Genomic DNA, 27049 nt, shown 5'->3' with positions numbered 1-27049 from the left:
GGCCTGACTCTCACTCCACTGGGCTACCCCACTGCGCCCCCCCCCCCCCCCCGGTCTGTTCTTTGAGACTCATCTCACCTGCTATCTCTGGGACCTCTGCAGTAAGAAGTGACCCTTGAGCTTTTCTAGCCCCTAATCAATAGCTCTCTCATAGCACTTTCCATAGATTATCTTCTACCATAGTAGTTGTTTTTTGCCTGGGTCAATGCTTTCAGTTCTAGAGGCAAAATTCTAGTTTCTACCCTAGCTCCCCCCCTGGAGATGGCTAAGTGGAATGGTGGACACAGGAAGACCCAAGTTCAAATTCATCCTTAGACACTGCTAGATCATCCTGGGCAAGTTACTTAATGACTGCCTCAGTTTCCTCAACTATAAAATGTAGATCAAAATAGTACCTATTGACTTCATTGTTGTCAATGTCAAATGAAATAATGTTTGTAAAGCACTTTACACAGTATACTGCTTGGCACATAGTAGGCACTTAATAAATGCTTTTCCCCTTGCCCATCGAGGTAAAAAGTTTGGCATCAATGTGGCAGCTTTTAATCTTAGAGAGCTGTGTCTATGTATATATATTTACACATATAGTATGTTTTATCATCCATTTTAAATTTTAAGTTCTTTGAGAACAATTTTTCTATTCCTTTTGTATCTTCCACAGCATGTAGAATAAGTACTCAATAAATATTTATTGAATAAATACATGTTCGTGCCCCTGTAGCAGTGCTATTAAGCCGTCCAGGACAGAGACTAGAGCCTGGTTGTCTCTTGAGAATTTCCTCTCAGGGGATGGTCTGGCTCCCAAAGCTAGGATTTTTTTTTTTAGCATCTAATAGATGGATTAAAGATAATTCTTCATAGCACTCTTGGAAGTAGGACACTTTGTCCAGCAGCTGGCTAATGTTAATGGAGGATTTTTTTTTCTTTTCTCCTAAAGTACACATGGCTTCTTCATGTATCACTTTAAAAGTTTCTCCAGCTGCTGGTGACAAAAGATGCTGCAGTTGCTAATCCTATAGTTAGCTTTTTTCAGGTCTAGTATCTAGTTTCAGTTCCTCTCCCCAAACACACTCATATTATATAAACAGAGAGGTTTTAGAATGACTGGCATTTTTCGTTGACATGAGAGGGAGCCCAGGAGGTGGTGGACTGTGGAATGTTTTTTCATGGAATGTAGTGAAACACCAAGTTTTAGTCAATAGATGGCCTAGATTGCTTAGCCTTTGTTTCATTTCCTCCCTCTCTTCACTGGCTTTCTTGATGACTTTTAAGAAGTCACTTAATATCCCTGCCTTATAATTGTTAGGAGTATAAAATGAAAACAGCCCTTTTGGATTGACAGGATTTATAGCTGGAAGAAACCTTGGAGGTAATCCCCTGTAAGAGGGGAAACTAGATATTTAAGGTATGGTCGCCAGAAATCGGATTAACACGATTTCAAATTAAAATAGACCCAAGTCAGGATGACTTTTATGGAAGTTTATTTACAGTTAGGAAGGTTGAAGGTAGGGAATTTGAGAGAGAGAAACTCTGGCCCAGACTAGAGGTCCGGACCAGGTAAGAATTTAGAGGCCCAGCAGAGGAGCACAAAGGTTAATTAAACAAGGCTTCTAGCCACAAAGCCTTTTACAATTAGAGAGGCCTCTTTAAGGGTAGAGCCTCCAGAAACTCCAAGGGAGGAGAAAGGAAGTCAGCCTAACTTACCCATGTGACAGTTCAGAGGGAGGCAATCTGAGGTCTCACCAGAGATCCTTCAACACCAAGTTCAAAGCGCCAACTGTTTCCACAGGAAGTTACCATCATATTTAAAAGATAGCATCTTTTGTCACTTCCTGCATCCACCTCCAATTTCAAGTAGACAAATGGTAGCCTCAACACTGTTTTGGACTACCCAAAGGGCAGTCCCTTGTCTTTGATTTGTTACTTATTATCATGTGTGGGTAACAGACCTCCCCCTCCCCACTTAATTCTAAGTTGGGTGGGGTGACATTATTTCTGATGGCTAGAGTCTTAAACGATGAATGAGGATGAGCTAATTCCATTTACACAATCCCCCCTGATGATCCTTGGGTGCCTAGTCACCCCAAGTGATCACTTAACATAATCATCTTGTACCCACAAAGGTCTTCTAACTACAATATTTAGAGATAAGAGGGGAATGGAAGAGAGAGAACGCAAAACCAGTGTTTTGCTAGGCGCATTGACAAGAAACCAATTGGGGGCAGTCCCCTATTGGTGTAAAATGTACATTCAAAGTAACTGTTCAAACCCCATCAGTTCAATCAATTGTACCCCAAAGTTCATTCTGGATCTCTTGATGAAATGTAGATTCTTCAGTTCATTCTCTGGATTAAGGAGTCAGCAAGCTTCTTTCCCCGAGAATTTTTTTTCTTGAACAAAAAATTAATCTTGGATTTTATAAAAATACAATCCCCCCCTAAAGAGGGTATTTAAAAAAGAAATACCCAGATCAGCTCAGGATACATGGTTGAGTTATGGGGTTGTATGAGACAATTCAAAAGAAAAAACAAAAATATAAAAAGAAAAGCAAATAGAAGAAAAATGAAACTTTGGGAGAAAGAAAACATTTAAAATCAGAATCAAAATATCAAAATCTATGTAAATAAAATTTCTGAATAAACAAAAATAAATTCATAATACACCCTTGTATTAATGTAAAGTTTAAATTCTTTGAGAGTAATTTCAGGATAAGAAATTTGACATCTCCCCAGAATCCAGACAACGAACCTGTTTCGAGAAGGCACCATGAAGATGCCTGAAGAGCCTTCACTGGGTCATGAAGATCCAAATGAACTTTGGGGTGCAGTTGATTGAACTATGGGGAGTTGAATGCATTTGTTTTTGAATGTACACTCTTATGCCAATAGGAGATTGCCCCAATTGGTTTTTTGTCAATGCGGCTAGTTTTTATCCTCTTTTCTTTTATCCCCAAATTTCTGTAATTTAAAAGTTATGTTTACAAGAGCGTTCAAGGAGACTAGTCTCTTTCCGCTCTCAGGGAGAATGTGTTAATGGAAATTTGGGGTTCATTTGAGCATTAAATATTTAGATATATGACATAAACTTCCTGTGGACATTTAGGGGACTTTGAAACTACATTTCCCATGATTCAGTGGGTTTCCTGTCTTACGTGGTGACGTGAGCCAACGTAAAGCATAGCTTAAATAGAGAAGAATTGATTGGGACGTGCTCTTTTTGGTACGAGGCAGCCAGGTGGGAGAAGGTAATGGCAGGCGATTTGAATTAGATCTTAGCAGGCGTGTGTCTTTCTTTATTTTACCAAAACGGCTTTAATTAAAATATTAATACTTCTATTTACATCCGTCTATATCCATTTTAATCGTAACACCCCTCCTATCCTCTCATCTTAGAGATGAGGAACCAAGGGTCAGATGTTCGTCATGAGAATCCAAAGTAGTGTACTCTGAACTTCATGGAGCTCGGTGTTGTCATAGTATGAAGTGACTTGAATAAATTATGTTTTTCAACTGTGTTGTAAGCATGGATCAGAATTCTGTTCGTACACTCTGTTTGATAATAACCTTCTTGGGAGGAGACATGTTTATTTGCCATAAGAAAGAAAAATGCAATAATACAAAACTGTCAAGAGATCATTTGATGTGTGAAATACCGACACATTTGCCCAAACCAGACTTACAGTTCCACTGGGTATGACTTAAATGATGGCAATCTAATCTGGTGGCACCTGAATTATTACTGCCTTTAAAATTCTTACAATCCCATTGGGGTTGTTTTTGAGAATCTAATTTAAACAATCCATATCTTGACATTAATTTCCTTTTATTATTTTGATGCTGCCCACAGTATGGCGTATTTTGGCGGTACTTTTGTGTAAGTGGCTCAGAAAACTCATCTACCTTCTGATTAATAGTTTCTGTTTGCAGAGTATGTGATAAATGGAAGGTCCTCATATTTTCCTAGAAGGAGACAGTTGCCTAGAGTGCCATACAGTGCTAGAAACAGAACCAAGGTCATCCAGTTTCCTGCCCAGCTCTTAGGCCATTGCATCTTTCTGCATCTATAATGTCCTCTATAGGTCTGTCACTCAGAATGAGTCCAGGTAGTAAACTAGTCAGAACCATTTGGGGTATTTTTCTCTGTTAGTGAATCAAAAGCAAGAAAACCATCCTTCAAATCTGTTGTACAATGTTGGAGCACATTTTGTTACCTGACAAATTGCCTGACAGATTTATTGTTTGTTCTAGGAAATATCCATTTTTCCCCCCATGAATGAGTATTTACAATATATGTTATTGTTGTGGTCTAGTCATCTCAGTCATATACAACTCTTCTTGATCTCATTTTGGGATTTTCTTGGCTAAGAGGCTGGAATGGCTTGCCATTTTTTTTTTTTAAACCCTTGTACTTCGGTGTATTGTCTCATAGGTGGAAGAGTGGTAAGGGTGGGCAATGGGGGTCAAGTGACTTGCCCAGTTGCCATTTTTTTCATAAAATTCCATTTATATTTCAGCTTATTTTACAGAGAAAGAAACCAAGACAAAACAAGATTAAGTGATTTGCCCAAAGTCACATTGCTAATAAGTGTCAGAGGCTGAATTTGAACTCAAAAGGAGAAGTCTTCCTGACTCCAGGCCTGGTACCACCTACAGTGTATACACATGCATTATATGAGAGGCTGGGTGTCATCATGGAGAAAGAATTGGTCTGAAAGCCAGGGAAATTTAGATTCAAGTCCCACCTCAGACATACTAATAGCTATGTGACACTGGACACATTACTTAACAGCTCACTGTCTTGGGAATTCTGAAATATTCTAAGTTTCAAGATGCCAATCTACATTGGTAGAAATACTTCTTAGACTGGAGCCCTTTATATCATTAAAATCACAAATCTGGGTGAAAAAATAAGTACTAGATTACAGAGCACACATAGCTAAATTATTTTTTTAAAACCCTTACCTTCTGATTTGGAGTCAAGGGTAGGCGATGGGGGTCAAGTGACTTGCCCAGGGCCACATAGCTGGGAAGTGTCTGAGGTCAGATTTGAACCTAGGACCTCCCATCTCTAGGCCTGGCTCTCAATCCACTGGGCTACCCAGCTGCCCCCACACAGCTACATTTTAAGTTTGCTCTTTTCCAACTTTTTTATCTTATGGACCCCTCCACTGGAGAAATTCTTGTACTCTTCTCAGTCACATATTATATCAGTGGGAAAAAAAAGTAGAGCCCCAAATCTAGAGCATTAGTAGAATCATAAATATTACTCCAAATCTGTTTCTCCCAATAGGTGGTGAGATATTACAAACATAGACAAAACATGGCCAGCAACACTATTACTTAACTGATAAGTTATTAATAAAAGCAATGAAAAATGTACAAATTAGCATCATTCAGTTCAGTTTGTGTCTATGATGTGTATAGCACTGAAAATAGACACTAGAGATATTTAAGGAAACAAATACTATTTGAAGAAAAAATATTAATGCTGTACTATGTGTCGTAGATACAAGTCTGCCCCTAAACATCTTAAAAGTTAATTTATCCTTATTCTATATTCAAAAAGCATTGTACTGCTTGAGAGAGAAATATTCAAACCAGTAGGGTTCTCTCATTCTTAATAGCAAGATAATTTTGAAATAACTTCTTCATAGGATTCTTGAACAAGGAAAATTTTATAGTATGATAAAACAGTTGCACAATTCAGGATTAATATTTTGCTTCATCAGAAAGCATTAATTTTTCAGACAGCATTTAGAGGATTTGTTTTAGAAAATGAACTCAATTGTTCTGTGACCATTGCTTTCAAGGATTTTCCTTATATCATCCTAAAATAATGAAAGGGACCTCTGATTAATGCCCTAATCCCCTCAGGTGGATCAGTCAAGGACCCCTTGTCCTTGCCCTGGTCCTTACAAAGATTTCTCTTTCAGGCTAATCAAAAGATGTAAGAGTAGGATACTTTGAAAATGCTTCTTGAATATTTCTAAAAAGCAAGAGAGGTCTTTCATTCCACACCATCAAGTTTACCTTCTATGAGGGGATACAATATAAGAGATTCCCCCCATAAGTAAATAAAAATTATTTCAACAGAAAATGTGTGAGCTAAATCATTATCACTCAGAATATCATTGCAACCCATAATTGTTGCCCTATAAAACTTTGGCTGTGGGTGTCATTGAAACTCTCCTTTGGTAACCTATGTCTAGCTTAATCTGATCAAAATGAGGGAATCCTTTATAATTTGTGGAAAACTAAATATTAAATAGGCATTACCAACAGCATTTTCATTTTGATCTTGTTTGATCCAAGGGAGGAGAGATATTAATAGAAAGAAAAGGCAGAGGACTACTGTGTTTAGAGATAGAGAGAGCTGCAGGAAAGCTCATAGTGAAAGAGGAAGGCTGTATGTTTGTAATGTAAGGTTGTTTTTTTTTTTTTTTTTTTTGTGAGTGACCTGTTTGGCTATAAGTTGGAGTTTGTTTTAGCAATCTAGCCAGAAGTCTCAGTAGAGATGACAAAAAGTTAAGTGAATCTAACAACCCAACTACTTACACACCTAGAATCCTATCTGTTCTAGCTATTTTCTTTATTAGTTTTCAAAATCTAAAAGTAACAGACACTAATATGGGTGTATCCCACACTAAAGAGAAGAAATCATTGTTATAACAGAAAGATGAATTGCCCTACATGGAAGAGAGAAATGAGAAAAGGTTAGGGGAGCCTGCATCTTATTTGGAGTCACTGCATGAGAGTTGCTCCTAAAGTCAACTTCATCTAACTGTTGCAGGTCTTAAACTGGGTTATCTCTATTAGCTGGACCAATTCCCAAGTTCTCCTTACACAAACATGAAAGCATGTTAAAATGTTACTCTAAATAATAAACCAACAGCCAGTGTTCTGGAATGCCTGCCAAATCTACCAGGATATCTTACAAAAATTACTTTGTTGAAATTAGAATCTCTTGCAAACCAGTGGGAGTGTAAATACTTCCAGTATGAGATAAAGCAGCACGTTACTCAGATCTGTATTGTGTCCAGCAGCGTGTGTCCCAATGGCCAAGAAGAGGAAAAAATGGAAATGCTAAAATAAGTATAAAAAAGCTACAATGCTCCTCTCTAAAGAAGGGCATCAGATGAAAACCTCTCTTAGTTCTGGAACCAGATTCCTGTAAAGTTAAACAAAACAAACAAGATTTATTTTAAATTAGATAATTTGGAGGTAGAGCCAAGATGGCGGCTCAGTAGCAGCAAAAGCTGGAACCCACTCTGAGAATCCTCCTAAATTATGTAATTTCTGATGTTTGCTGATCCCATTCTTTCCCAACAGATTGTCCCCTCAGTGATCCCCAGCTCCCTCCCTCACTTACCTTCAATCTCTCCCTGTCTACTGGCTACCTCCTTACTGCTGACAAATGTGCTCATGCCTCCTCCGTTCTCAAGGAGCCTTTGATTTATCCATCTGTCTCTGCTAACCTCCCAACCTCTCCTCCTTTGGGGGACTAAAGCCTGTTTACAGTAGGTGCTTCTACATTTTCCCTCTCACTGTCTTAATTCTCTACAGTCTGGTTTGTGACCTCATTATCAAATCAAGATGGCTCTCTCCAGTCACCAGTGACCCCTCTGCAGCCTTTGAGACTGTCGTTTACCCTCTTTTCCGTGACACTATCTTTTTTTTATGATTCTGTTCTTTTTATTTCTGTCTCTAATCATCAGAGTCAACTGATCTTAATCTCCCTATTTTTTATTTTTTATTTTTTAACATTTAATAGTATTAATTTTTTAGAAAAGTTAACATGGTTCATGCTCTTTTCCCTTTACTCCCCCTTCCCCTTCCCCCTATAGCTGATGTGCATTTCCACTGGTTTTAACATCCCTTGACACTATCTTTTTTTTTTAAACATTTATTAATATTCATTTTTAACATGGTTACATGATTCATGCTCCTCCTTTCCCCTTCGTCCCCCGCACTCCCCCCCCACCCATGGCTGATGCGCATTTCCACTAGTTTTGTCATGTGTCCTTGGTCAAGACCAATTTCCAAATTGTTGGNAGTTTCGAGTCCACATCCCCAATCATGTCCACCCCGACCCATGCGTTCAAGCAGTTGTTTTCTTATATGTTCTTGACACTATCTTTGATCTAGGTTTTTAAGACTTTATTCTGTTCTGGTTCTGCTACCTATGTGACCACTCTTTTTAAGTCAGGCCCATTCATGGTGGGTGTCCTGACAGGCTCTGTTCTGGACCCTCTTCTCTTCTCCTTCAGTGCTCTTTCACTAGGCGATCTCCTCAGCTCCCATGGATTCAGTTGTCATCTTTGTGCTTGATGATTCTCCAATCTACTTCCGTAACTTCTCTCCCACCTCCATACTTGGCATCTACTGTTACCCATTAGACATCGCAAACTCAGATGCCATGTAGAGAGACATCTTAAACTGAAAAGGTCCCAAACCGAACTCATTATCTCTCCCTCCAAATTCTTTCCTGTTACTGTTGAGGGTGCTACCATCTTCCCAGGCACCCAGAGGGGATGTCATCACCAGGATGTCATCCTCAACTCCTTACTCTCACCCCTCCCACTCCAATCTATATTGCCAAGACTCATCACTTTTACCTTAATGACACCTCTTCTTAATAATTCACTCTCTTCTTTTCCTTGATACCTCCATCACACTAATGTAAGCTCTTCTCTCCTCATCCTAGACTCTTGCAATATCCTTCTGGTTGGTGTCCCTGCCTTAAATGTCTCCCCTACTCTAGTTCATTTTCTGTTCGGCCACAGTATCCTTAAAGTGCAGGTTTGAGGTCAAATCTGAGCCCAAAACTTCCTTTCTCCAGGCCTGACTTTTTATCCACTGAGACGTCTAGCTGCTCCCTTGACTTAATCTTAAAATGTTGTGTTTTTTTTAATTTTATTTTTATTTGTCTTGTTAAATACTTCCCAATTACATTTTAATCTGGTTTTGACTCTGTTTGCCATTTTAAGTACTTATTACCTTAACGTAGTATGTCTGTTTATGGAAGTGCCGAATTACATCTTGCTGCTTATGTAGTTGTGTTTTATTTAAAGTTATGTCAACAAGCATTTCTTAAGCACCTGCTGTGTTCCAGGCTTGAGGCTCAGCTGAGAAAAAATGTTTTGATTAGAGAAGTTGCCTTGAAGGTTTTCTGTAAGTGGTCACTGATTTGAGAATCAGCCCCCTTTGGCAAGATTGTAAAGAAGTACCCCCACGCCTATCTGTGGGTGAAATTGCAAGGTTGGTTAGGCTTGTGCTTGGTCTTTCTCTTTGCATTAAGTCAGTACTCATTCTGTTCTGTTCTGAATGCCTGTCCCTGCTGAAGAATTATTTAAGAGGTTAGCTGGTAACAGCCTTAGGTGCTCCTTCCCAAGGACATTGAGAGGGACATACGGTCTCATCAATGCGAGTTATCCATTTAATGGTGTAGATATCAATTCGTCCATCTTCTTTGTTCATGCCCTCCTATAAATTCTCCAAATTGGAGGGGATGGAGAGACATCTAGTCTTCTGGGAGAGTTGTCTCAAGATCACTTGAGATAGCATGTTTAGTCTTCCCACATAACCAATCCAGCTTTTTTTTGTCCTGGTTACATATCTTTCTGACATGGTTTAGGCCCATTCTCTTGTTCTGTTCCTTTGTTAATGTTCTTTTGAAGCCCATTTGGGACAATTTAGTTTATTTGTACCTATATTTTAGATCTACATCACACACGATCATTGAGCTGGACCAAGAACTGAACAAGAGAATAGAAATTTTCCTTTGGGGAATTCAGTGCTTTTAATGACCCCAAGATTATTTCTGAAATATAGGGCCATTTTTAGAACAACTGTATTCTTCTGGTGTTGGGCATGAAGGATAATTTATCACACTATATGCTTCATTGGCATCTTCAGTATTTCTGAAGAAACTGAGGAAGGACTTCAGTGCATAGGGTTGGGTGTCCCCCCTGCCCCTCCACCTTTGTGGCAAATGTATAGAAAGACCCAGACAAGAATCAGACCAGGGGAATGAGGGGGCTGACAAGGATGCTTAATGAATCTGCAGTGCTTGAGGGAATATTCACATGTAGAGCATCACAGATTCATTTGAGTATTCTTTGGTGATGCTATAAGACTGTGATTAATGACATGGTAGTTTCCCTGGGCTATTTGCATTTTTATCAGGTCCTAAAACTCTCCTTGCATGCCATTTTCTGTATAATTTGCAGTGTTGGGAGTGTGACCTTTTAAGTATAATCTATTTTCATGTGTAGAACTTGCATAATAAATGATATTAGAAAAATAGAATAATGACATCATTTACAGGATATTAACATGTATAGAATTGGACTGCCTTATGAGGGAGTAGGATCCTCTTTGCTGGAGGCCTTCAGGAAGAGGCTGGATGGCCACTTGTTGAGACTACTTTTGTTCAGGGATAGGCTAAACTTGATGGCCTCTGGCATCCCTTCCTACTCACATATTCTGTGATGTTTTTATACTATTTCACAGGACATATATTAAAAAACAAAAAGCCCTTCATCTTCTTTTTTTCTTTACCAGATTATTCAGATCTGGGAGATCTTCCCCCACGTTCTCCATTGGAGCCAGTGTGTGAAGATGGTCCCTTTGGCCCTGTGATAGAGGAGAAGAAACGAACATCCCGAGAACTCCGGGAGCTATGGAAGAAGGCAATTCTCCAGCAGATTCTGCTGCTCAGGATGGAGAAGGAGAATCAGAAACTGCAAGGTTAGGGGTCATTTCTTTCATTCATTTTGCTTTTTTCATTTGTTCAGAAAATAGACCCCCCACAATTCCATTTTATACTTGGATTATTACAATTGGGCTTAAGAATGACATCTGTAAAAATTAGATAAGACAGTTTATCAATATGCTTTAATACTAAACTATTTTCGCTTCTGTAGTGCATTTTTATCAGCAATTTTATTATCTGGGTACCCATTTAATTAATTTTTTCTTAGAAATTTTGATTTGGAAATGTTTTGTACTTTTGCCCCAAGGGTCTGTAGTAGGATTCAGAACATATATATTTTTATTTTCTGCTTTCTTTTTCTTAATTAGGAGAATAAAAAGAATTCTAAAGATATAAACTGCAGAAAAAAAAGTTGATTCAGCTTACTATAAGTCTTTCATGTAATATTTCCATTTATTGAGGAATTAAAAGTGGGGCTCATCCCTTCTTTTGTATTCCTTCTTTCATAAAAACCAAATTTCAAATTAAATGCCATATTGAAGGTCTGAATTTTATCAACTTAGGTTTTTACATTATCCAGTTATTCACATATTCTTAAAAAAAAAAAAAAGGTATCACATGGTAAATGGGAGGTAGAAAGGTTGATTAATCATTGTACTTTGAATCTGGAAGACCTGGGTTCAAATTTGTCTTAGACTCTTACAAACTGCATAACTGGGCAAGTTATTTAAACTATGAGCCTCAATTTCTCCATCAGAAAAATGGTATGATAATAGCTTCCACTTCATGGGGTTGTAATAGGGTTAAATAAAATATGTATTTGAAATGCTTTGCAAACCATAAAATGCTTTTTAAATATCAACTCTTATTATATGAGGGCTTTAAAAATGCCTCTCCATTCCATTTCACTAGTTTAAAAAAAAAAGCCTCTATGAAGTATAAGGAAAGGAAAGAAATTCAAAAGAGAAAAGGCTTAATGAATATGGAAGTAGAGTGGGCTGAATATAAGGAAGAAGAAATTTTTTTCCCTTCCCATCCATAAACAATCTTTCTCATTATATCAGACACTAATGGGAGTGGGTAGGATATCATTGAATCTATTGTTTTTGGGTTCCATACAGTACTTCACACAAAGTAAGTGCTCAATAAATGTCCTCTAGATGAATGAATTTGCTTGTACTGCCCTGGTCCCTCAGTACTGAAATTGGGGCTTGGCTTGAATAACATCAGGTGTGGAAATGGTAGTTGAAATTTGGGGGAGGATAGTTTTACAGTAGTATGTTACAAGTATTAAAAATTAGACAGAACTGGTAACATGTCTTTAAGACCTACTGTAAATATGTTAGGCTTTTAACCGCATATAGACAGTTTAATAAAAAAATTACTGTTCCTACCACATGTATAGCCTCCTGCCAAATATATAACCTCCATTTCACTACAAGGATACATTTATTTACAAGGACACACATGGCCACCAGACCAGAAGGAATTGGATACTTATGAATTTTTGCCCCATATTGCCACTGATTTGAGACAATTTCCTTATGGGTCAATTGACATTGCCCTATTATATAGCTGTAGAATCTTACCTCTGGATGAGGTTGTCTTCAGAGATGGACACATAAGGTAAGGATGTAGCTATAAAACAGGGATGATATGAACTTCATGGGAATGTTAGAAGAATTCACAGCCTTAAATGATTATGTAATAACTGTAGACTATAATTCAAATTAATGTGAATGCTGAATATCTTAGAAGGAAGAGATGAGAGATTCTAAAAGTCAACTAAAGCAATTTGTTGATTCTTTTTTTGCATTAAAATCATTAACCTGCATTGGGGTTTTTGATACCATTTGCTTATCTTAGCTGACTTATTAGCAGTATTCCATTTTCAAGGTTTTTCTTTTTTTTCTTTTCCCAAATTTAGTTTTCTTTTCATTTTATCATTGTGATCTGGGACACACATTCATCTTTATGTTGTATGAACAGGGCTTAAACTTGCAAGTAAAATTCAAATGAGTAGATCATTATATGTTTGGAGTAACATGGAATTTTAAAATTTATTCTCCTGGAATGATACCTATTTCAGAATGATTTCACTCCTCTGGAACAGGTAAGCTGGAGAAGAGAAGCACACAAATTAGAAGTCCAAGAATGAGTGTTATAAGATTCTTTAGGGAACAGGTACTAGACCTGTGATTTCATTATTATAGAGAACTTCCAGATGAGGACACTTCCTCTACAAATTCAACTTTCTCTTTAAATTATAGTCTTAGAGAGTTTCCATAACTTGCTCAGAATCATACAACAAACAGTTCGTGTCAATGTAAGACTTAACCCAAATCTTTTTGGCTCCAAGGACAGCTCTCTATCCACTTTGTCATCCTGACTCTCAAGAAATGATACTATTTAGAAGGTAAAAAAAAAAAGCCCAAAAATTGAAAAGATGTAAGAACGGCTGAACAAATTATGGTATGTGATTAGGACAGAATACTGTTGTACTATAATAAATGACAAGGGGATGTTTCACAAAAACCTGGGAAGATTTATATGAACTGATGCAGAGTGAAGCAAGCAGAAACAGGAGAATGGTATATAATAACAGCAAACCTATAATAATGATCAACTGTGAAAGATTTAATTACTCTAATATAGTGATCAAGACAATTAAAAAAAAATCCACGATGAAAAATACAGTCTACTTCCAGAGAGAGAACTGATAAATTCTGAGTGCAAATTGAAGCATACTTTTTTCACTTTATTTTGTGTGTGTGTGTTGCAACATGACTAATATTGAAATGTTTTTAATGGGAAAAAAAACCCCAAACACAACAAAACTAGATTACAGAATAAAGAAGCAAGATTTGGTGAGAGCTAGCAGTGGCAAGGGAAGGAGAGAAGCAGACAGTGTGATATTTCTTTAGAAAATCCAATATGAAGTCCTTTAAAATTTTTTTCTGGTTTTATAATACAATATAAATTTGAAAAGTTGTTCTGTTAGAATTTTATCAAGGCTTTCACCTGACCTAACTGAGAAAGAAATGAAAGGGATGCACTCTAAATATTTTGCCTCATATAAACAATCTTTTCTAGCTATTTATATATGGAAAGCTTTTTTATTGTTTCTCTGGAAACATTTCATGATCCTTTCAGAAAACTTCAAACTTCATTCACAGAATCACACAATTTTATAACTAGAAGGGACCTTAGAGAATAACTAGGCCAGCCTCTTGATTTTACAGAAGGGAGAACTATGGCTTGGGAAGGGAAATAATTTGTCCAACCTTGCACTACTATTTAATGGAAGAGGGGACCATTCTCCTTCCCAAGGCCAACCCCTCTATTTGTGTCTTTTATCTTATCCTTTGATCATTCTTTCCCTCTGTTTAGTTTATCCTTATTTGCTGGATTCTTTCTTATTGTGTTGAAATATGGATGGATGGATGGATGGATAAATAAACAAGTATTAAGGAATTCCTTTGTGTTAGGCACTGTTGACACCTGGAGATACAAATACAAGCAAGTATATAGTCTCTGCCCTGAAGGAATTCATATTCTAATAAGGGAAGAACACACATGTAAAGAGGGCTAGAAAGGCTAGGAGGGCAAGGATACACATGTTGTGCTGGGGCCTGGAGATAATGGTTGGCAAGTAGTTTGATGATCTGATTCTGAGCCACGTATGGTGAAAATCTAGGAGCCCAGGGTCCTGAGTGAGTCCAAGTTCAATTAGAAGGTAGAGGAGGATCAAAATATAGATCCTTAAAAACTGTCCCTCTATCCTTCCCTAGTCTAACTATGTTCCTATATCTCTCTCTTCCTTTTCATAACTCCCAGAAAAATGTGTCTGTCCTCAGTGCCTTCCACTCCCACTCCTTTCTCAGCCCTGTAACAAATAAAAATTGATCAGAGTTATAAGCATTTATTAATTAAAAAAGGAGAGAGAGATCAAGAGGTTTTTCCTTTGGCTGGCTAAGGCCCTGCTGCCATGGCAGCACAGCTTGCCATAGATCAAGGGCCAAGATAAGCAGGCACTTGGATAGCTCAGAGAGCCAAAACCTACCCCATGTCAGAGGCAGGTATGGAAACTAAGAGACAGACTGTGCTCCCCACCTGGGTTTAAGAATCCTGCTTGTCCCCTGGCTTTCAAATGTCATGCCACCTGCCCTTCTGTGGTAACATTCCACTGCCTCTGTCACCCTGTCATGCTGATGCCCGGGATGCCAGCTTATGACACGGTACTCTGTGATACCCACCGTCTGAGGGATGGAGATATTTTATTTCACACCACCCCTACTTGTCCTCTGGCTGCACCCCTCCAAGGAAGTTGTTTTTCTCAGGATTTCCAGTGTTAGTTGGTTAATCCAGTGACCTTTGCTGGATCCTCATCTTCCTTGACTTCTCGATACTCTCAGCTGCCACTACACATAAGGTGTTGAGGGCTGACAAAATCTGCAGGAGCTGCCTTCTATGTATGCCCCCACCATAGTGATGAAGGCTTGGACCTTCTTGTGGCCCAGCTTTCAGAAGAAGGCCCTCTGGCAGCCAGCCTGTCCCGACGTGATCCACCGAGGAGTGGCTAAGGAGTTATCAGGTGACACCCGGACAGCAAGACAACAGCTACTGAGGACAGCCTCAGAACTCAGCAAGGGGACATTGGCAGACATGCCTACTAGAAGTGAGAGTGGTTTTCCTCACTGCCTCTTTGTTGGTGTTAGGCTTGACCACTTTTATTAAAGAAAAATTTATTTGGGGGCTATTCCTTATGACTTTTTTTTTGTCCTTTGTAATATAGGATTATTAACATTGCCATGTTGACTTGGGGCAACTTGTCAGTTGCCCTGGTTGGAATGTTGACCATTGTATGAGCCACAGGGCAAGCACCAACTGCTGAAAGTAGTGCTGAAATAGAGGTGTAAAATATTTGTCACTTCGTTGATTACTATGCATCAGATGCTTCTCAGTCCTGGGAATAGAAAGAAAATCTCCGTTCCTTTCCCTAAAAAATTCCTGCTCTCACAGTTTAATGGGAGAGACAAAAATATATACAAACTACATATGTAATTACAAGTAGTGTTGCCTAGTGCTAATAAAAATGCATCTTTCAAGGTTACAGTTTTTACTTTTGTATTTCCATTAATTTTAGGCAACTACTTTGTTGATGAGAAGAAAACATCAGAATATTAGCTATGCCAAGAGGAAAAAGAAGATAGATTTCACTTTTTTTTGTCTGAATAAAAATCTTTTGTCTAGATGCTGTTGAACATATCAAAAGGTCATACAGGCAGCTCTCAGGGAGAATTTCACACGACATTACTCTATTCCTCATCCTTGTCCTACAGAATGGTGTTGACTGGCTCCAGTCATCCATGTTGCTGGGTCCAAACCTGTGGCATTCTTACTGCCAGAGAAAGTGACCTTAGAAATTCACAAGCTAATTCTGTTTCCATCCATGGGTTAGCAATGTGGTGTCTTGAATATGATTTGCTAGAATAATTTTTTCCCTATTGCTAGTTCATAATGTGGATGATAGCTAACATTTATGTAGCACTTTAAGGTTTACAAAGCATCGTGTATATGTTATCTCATTGATCCTCCCAATAGCCCTGTACTATGATTAACCCCATTATACAGATGAGGAAACTGACATGATTACCTATAGACTGAGAAGTCTAGGGTTTTGTGTGTTAAAGAAAAGTAATTTCCACAGATGCAGGGAACCATGTAACAGAATTATTCTTCAGAATAGTCAATAGATTCTAAAGGGAGAAGACTTAACATGATACATGGGAAATCATAGGAGAATGTCCCTTCCTTGAGGGAGGGACATGAAAGAGAAGTAAATCCCCTCTGATTTAAGTAGAAGCGAGTACACTACATGGGTCAGAGACAATCATCCTCCTCCTGACCTTATAGGAGGATTCATTTTAGAATTTCTTATGTTTCTGAAACTGATGAATTTATTCCTCCTAATTAACTAATATTCAACTTATGATACAAAGCTTTATATGTTCTCTAGGGTTTGCCTCTGGCTAATGTTTGTTTCAATGCTATGCCAACCTAAATCATAACAACCAAATCAGTATAACCAAACCTGTGTTCTGTTTTCCCTCTTTTTCCTTCTGTCTTGTGACCTACCTTTATTTGTGGAATTGTTAGGTGTAGTTAAAATAGGTTGTAAATATATGTATCCTAGAAGTAGGAAAATAAAAACACCTGATTGTTCTTGATGGATTATCCTGTTTATGTATATATATAGAAAGTAAAGCACATATGTTCTGAAATTGAATTGTTTCAGGTTGAATTACAGGCTTCCAAAGGGATGGTTTCCTAAAGAGAAGAGAGAGAGCATAAAGAGTGAGCAGTTTTATTTTTCACACTAACCTAAGAATAAAATAAATTCAGAAAAGTGAAATTACACTTTTCTTTTTAAGAGAATGTAGGAAGAGTCATGAATCTTATGTCCCATTGCCATTTCTGAGCAACTTTATTGTTCTCTGTAGAATTTTAGCTGTAAGTATTAGGATTTATTCATATCTCAAAGAGATATTTTTAACAATGATTGGGGGGAAAAGCTAGATCTGAAGTCAGAAAACCTGAATTTAACCCTTTCTTCTAATGCTTACTAACTTTATGTCTTGGAGCCAGCCGCTTATATTTGCAAAATGAGCAGAGTAATTTACATCACATATGAATTCCCTTCCATTTCTAGATGAATGAATGAAAAATCATTTATCTAAGCTTTCCATGCCCTGATTCCTATGATTGCAACAGCACAAGTTCTTATTATGGCAGTGGGAGACAGTATTCAGAATGGATAGATTATGAATTGTTCCCAGCAGAAACTCTACAATGTTATACTTTCTATTATAGACCTCTTCATTCCTAAATTGGTTGTCATCTTGTCTAAAGCTTTACTGATACCAGCTGGAGAAAAAAATAGCTGTTACTCAGGACCATATTTGTTTTTGTAGGGGACATCTGCAATATACATATCTAGGGATGGAGAATATGGAGCAACTCATGCTATAGTCTTATCTGAAAGTAAAATATGTGTACATTGTCAAAGTCATTGTTAGTGATGTTCATTAGGCAGTCATATAACTGTTAAGAATTATAAACTAAACTATTCCCTACCTGTTACTTCATGCCTTTTTAGGATCAAGACATTCAGGGAGCTCTGTACATGTGAGGGTCCCTCAGTGATCAACTACTTGTCAACCGTGAAGAGGCCTTTGTCTTGCCTTCTACTACCCTTAGAAACTCCCAGGAATCGTTGCTATTTTAGTTGCTGTCTTAATGAATTTCCCCATTCTCTGCCTATCAAGTTTGACCCCTGTATTATTTGTTTGGGATTTAGCAGCTCTAACAATGATTGCAGCTATTATTGCATCCTCCTCCTTTCAAGCTTGAGTTATTAGAACAGCTGATGAAGTTAGAGGGTAGATCCTCACACCATTACACTTGCTGACTGGCCCCAGTTATTTGGTTACTCTGGGAACTAGTAGGCTGATGATGAGTTGAGAGATGTAGTATCCTGCTTCTGTATGAAAAACTATTCTTTTCTAATAAGAAAATCTCCATTATGTTATTTGGTCAAATGTTATTAATTTGTCAGTATACCAGCTAGTTATTTTGATCAATGCAGTTTTGATAAAAACACCAATAATTTATTACTTACTAGATTGGTTCTTTTTAAAAAAAAACTTGTTCAGGAAGATAATTTTGTTATACATGGTAACTAAGTATATAATTGCAGGAAGCCTTTCCTGAGTCTTCTTAATTCTAGTTGCTTCTCTCTTTTGATCATTTCTAATTTTTCTTGTATATAGCTTATTTGTACATAATTGCTAATGTATTGTCCTAATGTATTGTCTTCCCTAGTAGATTACTAACTCCTTGTTTTTTCCCTTTCTTAGTATCCTCAACATTTAGCACAGTACCTGACATTTGGTAGGTGCTTAGTAAATGTTATTTTGACTAATATGTCTGATTCTAATATAATATGAGAAATGGATAGAATAACATATGACACAGACTTTTGTCATTCAAATCAATAGGTATAGCAAAGAGCCCAAAAGAGCCTATAAAAAGGGTAAAAATTATGGTTGGACTGAATATTTAATAGGGTGGTTGCCAAGAATTTAATTAATTAATTCCAAATGAATTTTTAGCAATTTATTTATAAAATAAAGGAAAAGAGTGAAAGTAGAAAAATGAGAAGAGGACAGAGTAAGGGACCTAGCTTAATAAGCTAGACTATGTGCTCAAGCCCTGGCTTACTCTGGCAGGGTTCCAGTAGCTCCAGCCAATGGGCCTAAGGGTCAATTAAACAAAGGTTTTAGCCATGAGGCCTCCTCCAAATGAGGGACCCCTCTAGAGGATAGTACCTCCAGGAAAAAGCCAAGGAAGGGAGTCAGCCTTTTTCACTCACCCACGTGGTAGTTCTAAGGGAAAGCAGTCCTCAGTCCTCAGCCAGAGCTCCCCCCAGCGTCCATTTCAAGGAAAAAGACCCTTTTCACAGGAGGTTCTTGCAATTTATAAAGACCATTCCTTTCATCACTTCCTGTGCCTTCCTCCCATTTTATGTGTACCAATTACAACTAAAGCTTTGCTTAGGACTGCCCAGGGGGCAGTCAGTCAATTCTGATTCAACACTATCACTCACTATTGTACATGTGGGTCACAGACTTCCCCCACTTGAAGATAAGTGGGGCGTGTACACTTTTGGTAATTAAATCTAAAAACTGGCAGGGTGGAGTTAATCCCATCTTCATAGAACCATCTGAGTCAACAAGCATTTAATCTTGCCAAGCAGAGAACTATAGCAGCTAAGAGTCACAGAATATTAACCTATTTGTAAAACTTTATCTAGGAAGATTACAAGCCTCATAAAATAGCAAAACAATGAAGAGGAAAGCCAGTTTGAAGAAAAATCAGCCAGAGACACAACCAGGTGACAAGGTCATCCTGAGGATATTTAAGTATGAAAAGGAGAACAAGAGATGAAAAATGGAAAAGAGTTCTAGAGAGTTTCTAATCAACTACCAATGCTTTTAAAGTTATTCCCAATTCCTGATGTGTGGCATGAGAAATGGCACCTTAGAACATGTAGTAGACGTCCTTGATGCATTTATGACAGAGGACCAGCAGACTTTCTCAAATTACATTCTCTAACGGCACAATATACTGAAAAAATGTAGAGAATAAAGATTCCATTGTTTTTATTGTTTATTGAGCATCTTATAAAAAAAAAACCACCACCATTTCATTAAAACATCCCTTTAACTTGCCTCCCTCCAACAAGATGTTTCCAATTCATTGTGACCACAGTCTACTTTGCTTGACTACTCTCTGATAATTAACATCAAGTGAATAATAAAACAAGGAAGCATGTTTGTTAGAAGCACTTTTTACTGTCATGGAACCCAAATGGAAGTAAGATTCCCTATAGGTAGTGAGGCCCTTCAGGTGCTCTAAAGCAGTGTAGAGCATCCAAAATGATATCTATAATCAGTTCGAATAATTCAGCCAGACTATCTATGCAGGAAAAACCAAGGGGATAAAGAATGCTTATTCCTCAGACAGATCTATTCCCTTGGATAAATAACCAATGAATTTAATCAGTACATGAGCAGCTCTCTAGTGTGGGACCTTGCTGGGTCCTTTTCAGGGCATCTACCTGTCATCCAACTCTCACCTGTGGCTCCAGGAAGCTATAGCATGTACCATCTTGGCAGATGGTCTAAACCAGGTTGAGGGTAAATGACGAGCCTCAAACTAATCAGTGATTTAGGGGGAGGTCTACCCCAAGAATGTGAAGGCTTTCCCAGTGAAAAGGAGTGAATGAGAACAAGAAGGCTGTTGAAGTAGGTACTGTGTACTGTGGAGTACTTGGAGATTGAGCAGACATTGAAGATGCCAAGATTATTCACTGTATTCAAGGCCATAGCCAGTCATCCTGACTTTTGTCTTGCCACTGGACTTGGAAGAGAGTGAGACTGATGACTGTGCAACTCTGGCTTACTTAAATCCAATTCCTGCACAAGTCAAGATACCACCCTGGAATGCCATTGGTCCTTTTTAAAAATGAAGGACAAACAACAAAAACATATGTATTGCACAAATGCTGTGTATGGACAATGATCCAGATCCCAAACTGAACACTACAAAGAAATCTGGCTAGAGAGCCTTTATGTAATACTGTAGAACTTTTAATGAGCTCAAGTTCTCCCTGAAAGGCATAGATCTGTCTGAAGATCTGTCTTAATATAAAAATTCTTCTGATGATGCTATGTGACTATAAGTAGTAAATATCATTATCTCTACAGAATTAAAGATGAGAGTTACATAAAGAGTAATGGAGAGCCACATGTTGAGTATAAGTAGGCTAAAATACTTGACCAACCAATAATTACACTAGAGAAGTGACATAAAAGATGCCATCACAAAGATGTATCGACTGGGTCATGTGTTGAGAGGAAGGGATAGCAAATGGACACCTTGTAAGTTTCAGCATTAAGAGAACTCTAGGAAGGCCCCTAACAGAGTAGGCGAACCCTTTGTAGAGGATCTATGGGAGCACATTGACATGAGTCCTACAGGATGAGAAGGCATGGATGGGTTGTGATCTCTATTGGTTGGAGAGTATCTGTATTGGTGTTATAATGCGATTGATATATTAAAGTGTGTAGTAATTACCGAAGAGTCTTATTTTGTGCAGCCTATATGTTCTATGACCCTTCATACAGTAGCATATTATAGAGAATCACATTATTTAATAAGTATTTCTTATACCAACCTACTGAGGCACTTTATGACTTTTCTTAGGCTTATGAGAGCTACCAGCGTCACTGGTGGTGTACTTTGGGATCATGATTAATAACTAAATAGTGTTAATGAAATAAAGAGAAGCCCTACTGTGACATCGACATGACCTGTTACAAGTGAGAACTGTAATATAGAAAATGGCAGCATGGAATTCCTGCAAAATACAGGGTCAGGCCTCACCCAGAATTCCAAGGGACCCCCCTCCCCCATCACTTTGGGTGAGGGGGCAGTTGGTAGGGGGTTAAAACAGTTGATCCCTGGGGGTTGAGGGGAACAGATCTTTCTGCTTGCTGATCCTGATTTGGGGGTTCACCTGGGAGGCCATAGTGGCAAAAGCCATTGTGGTTTCTACTCAGGAGTTTGCCTGTCTAGTAGGATTAGACCTTTCCAGTATAAATATAATAATTATTTAGTTATATAGACATTAGAAGTAATTACTATTAGCTTTGAGAGCAAGTTAGCTAAAGGTCTGCCACTCCTTCCTGGGGGGGGAGGGGCAGCTTCAACCTGACAGTTCAGGGCTTCCCAGTTCTTATCCAAATCCTAATTACCCACTCTTGTCTTCCCTTTCTTTCTTTTATCAATATAAGCTTTATCTTTAATATCTGTGCCTGGGTATATTATTAGAGGATACTCACTGCAGCCATTAAGCTTGATTCCTGTCAGTTGCCAGCCCAAGAAGTCAGATCCTTCTCAGTCCTTAACAACAAGATATCTACCAATCAGACCTGTGGGAATATAAGTTAGAGAAAGGGAACATCATTAAAGAATTGCCTTTGCTGAATCTTGCTTGAAGACACTCAGCCCTGTCTCCTTTTTCAACTGAAACTCAACTGCTTAGGGGGAGGGGTTTGAGAGCAAGGAGTACTTAACCCCCTCCCTACTCACTCGATGAGCCTGTCTGTGTGGGAGAAGTGGGTCTTGCAGGCATCTGGCCCTGGTCAGCCCATCAGCTTCCCAATATCTCTGTTATTACAAACATAACAGAACTGTAGACAAAGATGGATGTATGAGCTAATGTTTGGTGAAAAACAATATAATGACTCACACTAATGCTTCTTAGAGTATGAAGGAGCATGATTGGTTAAACTACTGCAAAACTTTATACCCCTGGGGAGAATGGCACAAATTTAGCACATAATTAAAAATGTTCATTTTATGTATTTTTCTGCCTTTTTTTTTGTTTTGATTGCCAGTGCTGTATATCTGAATTTGTGTGTGTTGAGTTTGTGTAGTACAAAGTCCTACTATATGGTGACTAAGCATGGAAAGAGAGGATGTAGAACTGAATCTGGATTTCTGCTATCACATAATTACCCACAGTATTTCTTCAACAATCTATTACAAGAAGAGCAGCTAGGTTGCTCAGTGTATATAGCAAACTAGGCCTAGAGTCAGGAGGATCTGGGTTTAAATCTGGCCTCAGGCACTTTCTAGCTCTATAACCTTGGGCAAGTCACTTAACCCCAGTTGCCTCACCCTTACTGCTTGTAGTGATTCTAAGACAGGAGGCAAGAGTTTAAACAAATTTAAAAGAAAAGGAATTAAATGAGTAATGATCCCCCCCCCCCAAAAATGCCAAGATGGCATAACAATCTCTTACAAGGATTTGAAAACAAAATAACCAGAGTTAATAGAGTGCCCATAAATAATTTTGTTTTGCTTTGATGGTCCTTTTGGGGCCACTAGTTTTCTTTTATATGCTCTTCCCAGAGAGTTATTGACTTGGGTTATTGGGTCTTTGCCCCCAAACATCTTGGAACCTACAGTTCCAAGGAACCTCTGGTACTTTAGGCCTATGTGCTGTAACAGAGATGATCCAATTAATTTCTCTTCTACTTCAAACATTCCTTAAGTATGGGAACAAAAAATTCATAAGGTTGTCAAAACTGTTGTCCTCTTAATCTTTTAGCTAATGCTTGTTGGAAGTTTGAAAATCACTTTAAAATTACCTTAGTGTCCTTTTAATGTAGGGTGGTTCCATCCAGTAATATATGCGGATATTCTTTTGATGAAGTATTACCCTACTCATTCATCAAGGCAACAAGTTGTCTTATGCTATATTTATTGCATGAGTCTACCCTCAGATTGACACTGAACTCATAATGTAGTAGAGTAATGCACCATCAGAGCAGCAAGTCATTGAGCCTATATCAGGCAAGGACATCATTAAAGAAATGGTGCTAGTTTTATGCATTGATTTTTAAGCAAGATTTCAAATCATAAAAGCTTCTCGGGATATGTTCCAAGTTCATTTTTATTATTATTTTCAAATAATTCTTGGAAGGAGAATAAATATTTTGACTGGAGCTCAGCATCTGCTAGTATAGACTATAGAGATTGGGAGGTACCCTTTTAGTTGGTATTCAAGACCTTTTCCCCAGTGTGACATTCTTGGTTAACATTTTGCCTATCTACTTTATGAGAGTTTTAAGTGACAACCATGTTTATACATAACTTCATTTGGGTTCTCACTGCCTCCAGGCTTCTCTCTTTTTTTACAACCTTTATCTTCTCACTTAGAATCTGTCCAAGGCAGAAGAGTGGCAAGGGCTAGGCAATTGGAATTAAGTGACTTGCCCAGGGTCACACATCTATGAAGTGTCTGAATCCATATTTGAACTCAGGACCTCCCCTTTCCAGACCTGGCTCTTTATTCACTGAGTCGACTAGTTGCCTCTAACCATTCACTTCTTAAGTAACCTTTATACTCTCTGAGTAACCTGTAACCTGTCTTGCACTGAATTGGGTTTCTCCAGAGCAAGGCTAACTTAAACCTTCCATCTTCCCCACCTCCCTCAAAGTTCTAGTAGTATAGGTTCTTCTCTAATTCTGTTCTCAAGTCCCTATTTTATTGTATTTTCCCTAATATTAATCACAAGTTATAGTTAGTATCTCTCCTGTATCAGTGACCTAGAGATGAATACTATAGTATTCTTTAGCCAGTTAACATCAATTAGCTTTTACAAAAGGGATATTTACTGAGAAGAGAGAGACAGAAGAGAAGTGCAAACATTATCTCTCCCTTCCCTTCCTCCAACTAGTGGCACAAGACATTGTTTCAGATGCTTTCCTTTCTCCTTGAGGCTAATGCTCCCTGACCCCCTTAGAGTTGATGACAGAGCATCCTCCTTCATAAATCAAGGCCATCAGAGAGGAATCTTCCACTTACCTGCCCCATGTCTCAAAACTGCTCTCTTTACCCATTTTTCTCCCCTTAGCTCTCAGAGGAGTATTATACCTTCTCCTTGCTAAGCTGTCTTCTAGTTTAAGCTAATCCCTCAGGCACTTCTAGACTTTTACATTTGTCTACAGGGTGATGATTTTTAAAATAAAGTTAGCATTGGATGAGCCCCTTTGGTCCAGAGTTTCTTTTAAAAATTCTTTGTTAGATCCAGTTGGCATATGTTTTCAATGGACACTTGGGTTGAATGGATATCTTACCTAAAATATTTTTTATCCTAACACCTAAAAGTGGTCTGCACTCAGCAGGTGAATAATTAATATTTGTCAAATTGGGTTGAATATCCTCTCAGTTTCTTCCTCCTCTCTACTCTCTGAAGATATTCTAAATGGATCAGTCTGACACTGTAAAAATTGATTTTGATAAGAAGAAAGGGAAGAAAGAATGTCGTGTCAGATCCCGCTCTGTGTGTGTGAGAGATGTTGGAGTTGACTATCTCCAGTAGATATTCACCAGTAGATAACTTGTCTAAGTCACTTGTTCTTTTCCTTTAATCAGTTGGTATGTATAGTAGTGGTTTTAACTTCATACCTTAAGATGCCCTATCGCATTAACTTTTTTCTTTTCTCTAATCTATACCTAAATAAATGGTTTGTCAAGTTTTCTATATTTCTGAGAATAGATGAGTGGTAATAGTAATCTTTCCTTTATTTCATTATTTTTTTAAAAAGTAAGAAATCTTGAAATTTTGGCCTATTCAGTTTTGTAGGGAAGAACAAATAGGTGACAATGAGATAATTGGAGCGTGGACTGATAAGAGGAGAAAAGAAGCATTTCTCTTCTGTTTCCATGTAGTTGTTCAGAGTTAAGTCAGCTTCATTTTTTATGACACTATTAAATTTTTCCTCTAACCCTAGGGTTATGATTTCTACTTGAAAAATGAAAGAAGGAAAAAAAAACACTCAAAATATGGTTCCCCAGAAATTAAGTGATATCATAATATCAATATATCATCTTCATGAATTGGCCATATCAGCCCCTCCCTGGAATCCTTGTTCAGCTCACCACACATTCCTAAATAAATTCCTTATTATTGCAAGCCATCTGGACCGAGTTTTCTGTCCCATGACCTTGCCCCTGTTTTGTAGATGTAAAAATACTAGCAGCAGCTCACATTTATATTGTTTTTTTCATTATGATCCTGTGATTACTTTAGTGTCATTTTAACTTCAGGGGGATACATCTAGTAATATATAGGATTGTCCATATTACTCTATTAATTCATCTAGGCAACAGTTGTTTTACAATATGTATATAGTTCATTATATCATCCCTATTTTACAGATGAGAAAACTAAACCTTAGGGACATTTTGACTTGCACAGAAAAAGTCAGAACTAGAACTAATACCCAGGTCTTATGGCTGTAAAAACTTCTCTTTTCCCCCATCTCTCACCCTCAGCTAATTCATTCTAAAAAGCTGTCAAAATAATCATTACAAAAAGCATATAAGTCTGCTACCATCTGTATCCTAAAGAGATCAAAGAAAAATGAAAAAAAAAAACCTCATATATACAAAACTGTTTATAGTGGCTGTTTTTTTGTGGTAGCAAAGAATTGGACATTCAGGGTGTGCCCATCATTTGGAGAATATCTGAACAATGTTGTGGTCTATGATTGTGATGGAATACTGTTGTACTTAAGAAATGATGAACAAGATACTTTTAGAAAACCTGGAGGGGGCAGCTGGGTAGCTCAGTGGATTGAGAGCCAGGCCTAGAGACAGGAGGTCCTAGGTTCAAATCTTGCCTCAGACACTTCCCAGTTGTGTGACCCTGGGCAAGTCACTCAACCCTCATTGCCTTGCCCTTACCACTCTTCTGCCTTGGAACCAATACACAGTATTGGTTCCAAGACAGAAGGTAAGGGATTTAAAAAAGAAAGAAAGAAAGAAAGAAAAACCTGGAAAGACTTACATGAACTGATGCAAAATGAAATGAGAAGAACCAGGAGAGCATTTTATATAGTAATAGCGATATGGTAATGGCAAGCTACTCTGATTCATAGATCCATAACATTTCCAAAGGATATGTGATAAAAAAAAAGGGGGGGGGTATCTACCTTCAAAGAGAGAATTGATGTATTCTGAGTGCAGATTGGAGCCTATTTTTAATTTTTTTTCTTGTTTTTTTTTCCCCCCTACATCCTAATATGGAAATGTTCTACATTATTTCATATGTATTAAGGATATGTTGCTTGTGTTCTCAATGAGTAGGGGAGGGAGGGAGAGAATTTGAAATTGAATATTTTTTTAAGTCAATGT

At 37.9% G+C, this 27049-nt stretch overlaps 1 protein-coding gene across 5 annotated transcripts in view; it reads left to right on the top strand.

Moving 5' to 3' along the window:
* TBC1D1 (TBC1 domain family member 1) overlaps nt 1-27049 on the top strand; it is a 315182-nt gene that overhangs the window by 204050 nt on the left and 84083 nt on the right. For all 5 annotated transcript variants that reach the window (XM_044681366.1, XM_044681365.1, XM_044681364.1 and 2 more), the window contains one exon: nt 10563-10748. In XM_044681366.1, coding sequence (XP_044537301.1) covers nt 10563-10748 — 186 coding nt within the window. The remainder of the gene's footprint in view (nt 1-10562; nt 10749-27049) is intronic.

Source organism: Gracilinanus agilis, chromosome 6 (genome assembly GCF_016433145.1).
Source record: "Gracilinanus agilis isolate LMUSP501 chromosome 6, AgileGrace, whole genome shotgun sequence".
Taxonomy (NCBI): domain Eukaryota; kingdom Metazoa; phylum Chordata; class Mammalia; order Didelphimorphia; family Didelphidae; genus Gracilinanus; species Gracilinanus agilis.
The sequence above is the reverse complement of the archived record's forward strand: the minus strand, read 5'-3'. Positions and strand labels throughout refer to the sequence as shown.